The sequence below is a fragment of the Rhincodon typus genome, chromosome 20 (assembly GCF_021869965.1).
Source record: "Rhincodon typus isolate 14 chromosome 20, sRhiTyp1.1, whole genome shotgun sequence".
Classification (NCBI taxonomy): domain Eukaryota; kingdom Metazoa; phylum Chordata; class Chondrichthyes; order Orectolobiformes; family Rhincodontidae; genus Rhincodon; species Rhincodon typus.
The window spans coordinates 17,247,722-17,256,125 of record NC_063351.1 but is presented as its reverse complement, the minus strand read 5'-3'; the positions used below and the strand labels follow the sequence as shown (position 1 = coordinate 17,256,125).

Here is an 8,404-nt window from a genome sequence, read left to right as displayed (position 1 = left end):
CAAGCAGAAGTTAACCTTTATCTATTATTTCCTTACAGGACTATAGGTTAACAAAGATATTTAAAGAAAAAAACCTGTAACATTCTGTGTTTTATCAATTGGGCAAAGGCAACATTGTAATTCATTCATAAAAGGAAATAGTTAGGCTATGTTTGCAGTTTTGAATGGCACACCAATGTCTTTCAGGAAAACATTATCTGTGTAGCCACACTATTGAAGTTGCTATGTACCTTCATCAGGTGGGGTAGGGTAGAATAGTGAATCAGACACTGTCATGGACCATAACTGGCACACTGTCTGCATAGTTTCCATTTATATCACAGAGAATTGATGCTGGAAACACAGTTTGAATGAATTTTGACTCTGTAGAGATTGTACAATATAAATTCACCAGTGTGATGCCAGAGATGGAAAATTATAAGTTTATGAAGAGAGATTTGAAGTATTTTCAGCAGTGAAGGTTAAGAGGACATTTAATGGATATTTTCATTAACATTATGAAGAGTTTTAGTGGGGCTAATAGAACCACATTAGCTTGGAATTTAATTTCTGAGGCAGGACCATGAAGGCAAATTTTGAGCTTGGTGCTCAAGCTTCAGGAGAAACTCTTGTGAATGGATGAATGTTTGCTCTGTTGGTGTGGCAGGGTGCTGTATTTGAGCCCACCATCACTGGAAACCATGCAGAGGTGACCAGAGCAGGTGCTGAGGCAGGCTGTTTGGGTAATAAAATAGTTATGCCCCCTAGACCTCACTTCTTGAAGCCTGTGATGTTGTCAGGAGCACCTTGCTGCATCTTCTATGCATTTGCAGAATAGCAAGGCACGTTTCTCCCATTGCAATGGTGAGTTGCCAATTAAGGGAGAGTATAGTTTTTTTTAAAATGCCTTGTTAATGGTACAACATGCCTTATTAATGTTCAGCTTCTTAACTAACCAAAAGTGCCGAACAAACTAGACACTGCGAATTCTCAATATGGAAGTTAGTGTGGGAAACTGGCGACTTCAACTCACCATGTACTCTATAGGACCTTCATGTTAGACACTGGCCACCAACGTCTCAGGGCATGCCACATGGGCAATTCTCACATGCATCCCATGACCATTAATATTGACAAGCAATATGTTCCAGTGCCTAAGAATCTCTGATGCACTGACTCTATGAATTTTCACTTTAGATCTGCACGTCTGTCTACACCGTTAACTATCATAGCAATGCTGCTGCAAGTACACTACTTAGGGACATGCAGTCGACTCATGGACAGGATTAGACTGCATCTCTGGCCTGTTCACTTTGAACCTACATAGAAGCTCACAGCATCCCTGTCTTGTATTACGTTGCCTTAGCCAGAGGTACCAGGCTCACAGTACTGCTGTATTGCTGTGCTGTTTTCTGCTGATACAAAGCCAAGAAGCTTGTCATAGCTGTCAGCAGTCATCAGTGAAGTGAAGGAAATAGCCTTCAGTCAGGGGGTTCTAATACAGTAAGCCATGGGCAGCTGGTCCCTGGGCTTGGACATGGTGAGTCAGCTACTTAGGTCAGTCAGAATCATGATGCTGCTCTTCACTTAATGAGGAAGGAACTGAATGTTGGGCAGTCCACCATCTGTCTTGACTCTTTCTTCCCTGTTGTAGGTTGTTTTCCTCCTGGAAGGTGAAAGAGAGGCAGGTACTATGGGAGATGATAGTGGGGTGGCCCATGTGGGGTTCTGAGTGAGTGAGTGGGCAGTGAGAGGATATGCAGGGTTAGCGGTGCCCGGCATTGAGGTGCCTGAAAGTAAGGGAGGGGAAATATTACAGGCAATAGTGACAGTGGTTCCAGCTGCAAAGTGAGGCCGGAAAATGTCTGGGGAAATATTAGGAATTGTGCAGGGCAGCTTTGGACCGATAGTGCTTGTCTGACTGCACAGTGACCTTTTAAAGATGAGCAGGCACTAGAGATGACAGTCAATGCAGGGATATCCTGGCGGTGGTAACCTGTTCTGAGAATGGTATGTGCTATGATGTGGCTAGAATTGGACAGGACAAATGCCGTAGTGGTGGGCTCGGTAGTTAATGTACTGAGAATGATAAAGTTTGATGAGGAAACACAGTAGACCTTGCAGCAAAACACTCTCCAAAAACTCAACACAATGGGCAGTTAACCAAAAGTACTTAAGATTCAGTCCAGCATGACCTGAGCGATTTCTTTCTGACCTGCAAATGCTGGTATCAATTGCAGTTATGGGTTTTCATGTTGTTCTGCATAAGTGACTGCAGACATTACCCACAGAGGTGTACATCCTGCAGTGTATTTGGAACCCAGGCATGAGGCAGCTCACAAATACTGACAATAGGAACAAAACCAAAATACTGCAGAGGTTGGAATTCTGAAATAAAATCAGAAATACGTAGCAAGCTTGGCAGCATCTGCAGGGAGAGTAACAGAGTTAATATTTTAGGTCAATAACCTTATGTTAGAATAGTAATAGGAGTTTTGTAATTTACACTGCTCATCATTGGCAGCTCATCAAAAGGACAGGCTTAGCATTATGGCACAGTTCACAATGGGTAAAAACCTAAAGACATCATGTGGATAGTTAAGCTCAGCAAAATGCCTTCATTGTATCAGCATAGCAATCTCCACCACACCCCATTGTTCACTCAACACCATTCCCAGATGTGGCCTTACACCCTTCTCTGCCTCCCCATGCCTCCACCTGTTCAGCTACAACAACATGATACCCAACACACAGTGCGACAGACTCAATGACATTCTCCCCTCTCCCTTCAAGGAGAAGATGGTGCGACAAGGATGTCCGAATCTTCTCAAACCAATGGGCTCTTCAACATCATGTCTCAGCAAGAGTCTGAAGCATCAAAAATCACCTAGAATATTAAGATTAATGACCTTTCCTATTGTATGCCGCTTCCCATTAATCCCGTAATGTGGAAAAATGAGAAAGCTGCTGGTGATCTGACTACATACCTATTGCATTGCACATGACACCCCCACCCCTCACTTCCCTCTCAAAATTCTCCCCCCCTGTGTTCCTGCTTTCAGAAACCCATGATCTGCTGGATCCCCTGCCACAGCAATCCCAAGAAGAGGAAAGAGCACAACAGTGCAGCTCTGATTAAGTGGGCCTATCGTTTGCTTGGATAGTTACAGCCACTAGCTCAGATACTGAGGCTTCTTATTCCTTAGAGTTTGGCATCACACTGGGAGGGCCAGGGGACAGGCAACTGCTGCTGCAGAGAACTCATTGATGGAGTACCATAAAAGGGACCACTGAATGGGCTTAAAATCTGAAATGCTTGCTGCATTGATTGGTATGCCAGACAGTCTCCTGTTACTGATGGGGGGCAAGAGCTCCAAATTGGAAAACAACATGACCTATAGCTTATCTTCGATTCCTTCCACCTGCTCTGCTATGGATGCTGAGACTCACTGCTGTCCCCATACCTACTACAGCCATTTCTGTGGACAGGTTATTGACTGAGCTGCCATCTCTGTGATGTTGAGGCAACACTCTCTAGCAAATCACCTGAACAAAAATGCTCTAGAGTAATTTCAGACACTTTCTGATAGAAAAGTTAGCAAAAATTTAACTTGATTGCAACTAGGCACCTGGCCCTTGAAAGAATGCTTCTACAAGGCCCATCTTGCAACATCACACTTCTATTTTCAAATGCATAATGCAGACAACACCAGGACTAGCATTGGCCAAATTAGGAATGCTTGTATGAGATTAGTCCACCTGCCTTTATGATGTGGGATAACTCATCGGACATGCAATTATGAATCCTCTCATACCTAATCATGTAAATTAAGCAAGTAATGGCCAAGGGCACAGCTCGATTCTGGGAAAGCCTGGTTGGCTGGCATAAACCAGTAGAAATGGTTTTAGAAGTTTGAATGTTGTGTGTAAAATATCTAGCAGTCAGCCATTTGTTTATTATCCAGAAAACAAAGCATCGATTCTCCAAAGTAAATGTAACAAAACATATTCACTTCTGAGCAAAAACAGGTAAAACAGCTATGAAGCTCCATGATTGTAAATGTGTGTATATAGAATTAATAATGCCTAATTACAAGCTCACTGGCAGAACCTGTCATGGGCTCTGGTGATGGTTCTGGCAAAGCATCATCTTCCTTGTTCATGGCATGCTGCTGCCATATGTATCCATGTTGCAGCATCCAGTTTATTAGATACAGTATTGTATCTGCATGCACATCATGTCAGTCAATCCTGTCAAGTTCAGGAAGTCATGAGGCAGCACCTCGCTCTGCTTGAGGCATGTGTTTGCCAACTACTTGTCCAATGCCAGCAGAGATTTAGTTGGTGGTCTACTTACTGGACTCCAGCAGTTGCTAAGCAATCCCTCCCTCACCCAGTTATGCTCTGATCAAACCCGAACAGGATCTGTTAAATGTTTCTGTTTTCTTCAGGGGTTCCCACACATGGGAAGAGGGGGAGTATGTCTTTGTTTTCTTGGCAACATTGTATCTCAGCGAGCAGTAAATCAGCCGAGGATATTCCTGTTCTTGTCACATCACTTGCCTTGGAAGACACTTCATAAGGTGATTAGAAGATCCCCAGAAACAAATTTGGAATTGCCTTACATGGTTTCTCTATGTTTCAGTGGGAAACTTTCTGTTTCTTTCTTCCACAACCTCTGGCAAACAGCTTTCCTGGTTAAGATGGCCATGCTCTATACTGTTCTACCTTTCCCTTGCTGGGAGGTTCCTGAAATCACCAGCCCATGATTTACCTTTTTGTTGTTGATGGTGTCTTTATAAACCATGTGGCAGCCTCCTGCTTTCCCAGCTCATTCTGCACATACTGTCTGTCCCTCTCCACTGTTTTGGTAAAACATGTTTAAATCATCTAGGTTGCATGGTCTTAGTTAAAATGGGGACTTTCATTTCCAGTAATGAAGTGCAGAGTTCTACCTTATCACGAACTGCTCTGGGAATATTAATTCTATTTAATACTATTTGCTGAAAAATTTTTTTGTAAACACTATATTCATGCATTCTTTCAACTATCCCAAATTTGAACATGTGCAAGACACACCAATTTCTTGAGTAAATCTGCCATTTAGCATTGCAAACATGCTCTTACCAAAGTCTTGTCTTTAAAAAAATGAAAATGTGTTGACTGATGAGAAAACATCGATTGCTTACTTGGTGATCCCGGTTATCTGCTGCATCAAAGTGCAGGATGTTTATTCTAAAAAGAGAACATGAAACAGTACACGAGAGCTTTAGAATCTCAAACCTGTCATTATGACTGTGCTCCGACTGCATTGTTGCAACAATAATGTTAATAACTGTGACCAGATGTAAGATTAGAAGGAACTAATTAATATTGCAAAATGTTTTATACAAATGCAAGGTACAATCAGTAAGCTAAATCTTAACGTTAGCAACATGCAGAAGTAAAAGGAAAGGGCATAAATACATAGAGTACGGCCTGGATTAAATTTGATGATGATGAAGTGTTAATACATTTATAGTCACTGTTATACAACAAGTATTTCTGAAGATTGAGAGTAAAGTATAACCTGTGGGAGTGGAGATGGCCATAGGAAACTTGAAAGCAAATATTTGAATTAAGTGCAAAGAGCACTGGAAATAAGTGTGACCAGAGAGAATTTAAACAACATTAATTAGAGACCAGTGATGTGAAAAAGACTGGTAGTTATTGACAGGTTTGAAATTGGTATTGGTATATAATTTAATACTTTGGATGAAGGCTGCAGTGATCCATCAGGAGAATGGAAGGTATGAATTCAGCTGTCAGATGACCTACAAAATCCTTGAAAGTTAAGATGAACGAGTTGGAATACAGAAGATAAAATCATTGAGGCAAATTTATGTGCAGTTCAACCTTTAACCCAATGGGACTGTTTGTAAAAAAAATTAAATAGGATTGAATTTCTTCATTTGATTAAGATTTGTGTGAATTAAAAGAGATTTTATGGGTGTTTTGTCATTTTTAATGTAATTTTGCAGTTATATATACTAACATGATATTGAATTCTGCATTGCAATGCATGTTGATAAAAGTATGTATATTTAGAAAATTGCAAAAGATATTGAAAGGTTTAACCTATAATGTTAAAAAAAAATCAAGATTAGATCCTTTCTAAATAAAGTAAATCATGTCTGTTGTACAATATGCTCCAAATTAGGGCAGTGAAAAAATTCAGAAAGTTGCAATTATACTTTGATTAATAACATTAATGTATTATTCATTGATTTTAAATATTTTGTTAAATTAACAACTTTGTTTAAATTTAGTTTGACATGTTTATGCATCTCTTTCACAATTTTCTAATTCTATTTTCCTGCAGTGTGTATGCTAAAGCTAAATCTGAAATTGCATCACAACTTATAGCTTACTTGTATTCTGAATATCAGAAGTAAACAACAAGTATGGAAATGAATTTTAAAACAATAAATATTTAAAAAAATATTGTATTTAATTTCTATATAAATAGCACATGGACAGCAGAGAACAAGGTAAACATTGTATCTTTATGTTCCTTAAAATCAAGTATGAGTAACAAGAGCACATAGATCAATGTCTTTATCTAACAGTTTACAATAGATTACTGTTTTGAATATAGGAACATTTGTCACTTTCTGTCCTAAAATATTACATTGCAATATTTAATTAGAAATAATCACATGCATTTTCAAGCATGCAAAATGTATTTATTTGAGAAGGTTGGTAATAGCTGTTTATACATTTTATTTAAGATACTTATGTGGTTTTAGATAATCTAGTCAGGCAAGCAACAATTAGCAGGACAAAAACAGCTACTAGCCAATTAAACAAAGAATAATTGACAAGCGTCAATACTTCTCATCTAAATTCATATCAACTGAACAGACCAGAAGTGTCATTACATTTGAAATATGTTGTTTATTATGCTTTCCTACTATCATCAAGGAACAAATCATCACTGAATACAATTCTATTTGTTTTCTTTAAATTAGTAATGATAGGTTTGCTATCTCCAACCATACATTGCTGATGATTTAATTGTCTGTAAAAGGTGTCCAGAACAATGAGGAGTTGTGCTGCTCCAAATTCCTTCTACAAAGGCAATCCATAAGCGAATATATCCTGCTTTACCTAGATTGCGAATTAAAAAGGATGACTTTACAAAACAATTTTGAGTGGTTAACTCAGCTAGTGTTAAAGCAGACACTCAAAAATTTCCTAAAGCTTTAATGCCAGTTAAATGACTGTTTGACCATGCTGAAAAATCTTTCATTGTGTTCTCTGAAGTAAGCGTGTAGCTCCTTCAGTACAGTACTATTCACAACTGGATGGGGGCGGCCCTTAGATTCATGTAAACATCTTTCTTTACCATCACTTCGAAGACAATAGAAACCCTTGGTTTGATTAAAGTAGAAATTTGAGGTCATTATCCTAGCAGGAATGTTAAGAAAAGTTTCCACTTTCTGTAATTCTTTCAGAGGGTTTCTGATAAGAGTACCACCATCAACTATATGTATTTGGTTTAGTGGAAAGTATCTTAGCCAGTTACTCATATGAATGTCATACAGACTTCTCTGAATCGCTTTGTATTTAGTATTTAATACTCCGTTTTTGATGACCATTTCTTCAATAGGTTGGACAGGCTTGTGGTTTTCCAGTCGATTGTAGTATACCTGGGTGTAGTCTGATATCACTCTCTCTGTAGGGTCTCTCAGAATTAACAGTAGCTTGGTCGAACTGTTCATATCATGGATCCTTCCTGGAGCCTTCATGGAAGTGAAATAGCCTGGAGTTTTCTCAATAGTGGTCTGGTGTGGATAAGAGAAAGGCATCAGCTTTCTGTACCATTCTAAGCCTTTAACGTAATTCTCATCCCAGTCAAAGAAGTGAACTTCAGTGGCAGCGACCACAATATCAGGGTGAATGTCCAACATCTCTAACAGAGCCCTTGTCCCTCCCTTTCGCACACCAATAATGATGGCCTGCGGAATCATTTGGCTGGTAATGGAAGACTGTGACTGTGGCGAGTTATGTTCTGTTTCATTGCCTTCTGATCCACCGCGGTATCTCAATGACTGAAGCAGTGTTCCTTCCCTCTGCTGAGAACTTCCTGAATGCACCCTATCTATTTGGGCTACCAAAAGGAAAGCCCCCACCAGTAAGCAGGCCATGTGTAGAAAATGTGCTCTGTTAGCAATAAGGTCAGGAGTGCAGTGATATCACTTAAATGCCAGTCAATACTTTCAGATGAAATGATGTAAGCAGCAACACAAGATGAAGTGCAATTTGGAAAGTTGCCTTGATCTGCATCTGCCAAGGAAAAAAATCAACACAATATGAGACGTTGAAACAAAATGTAAAACACTGTAAAGACAAAATGGTTTTCTTCTGAATCTTATATCTTGCC

The 8,404-nt window shown here is 39.4% G+C and overlaps 1 protein-coding gene across 1 annotated transcript; it reads right to left on the bottom strand.

The window, feature by feature from the left end:
* Nucleotides 1-7,223: 7,223 nt before the first annotated feature.
* Nucleotides 7,224-8,168, bottom strand: LOC109931567 (heparan sulfate glucosamine 3-O-sulfotransferase 1-like). The gene has a single exon (XM_020530826.2). The coding sequence runs from the start codon at nucleotides 8,166-8,168 to the stop codon at nucleotides 7,224-7,226; it is 945 nt and encodes a 314-aa protein (XP_020386415.2).
* Between the last annotated feature and the right edge of the window lie 236 nt (nucleotides 8,169-8,404).

Bases quoted from the DNA above. Each gene is read 5' to 3' on its own strand.
- LOC109931567 (XM_020530826.2), bottom strand. From the start codon at position 8,168: ATGGCCTGCTTACTGGTGGGGGCTTTCCTTTTGGTAGCCCAAATAGAT.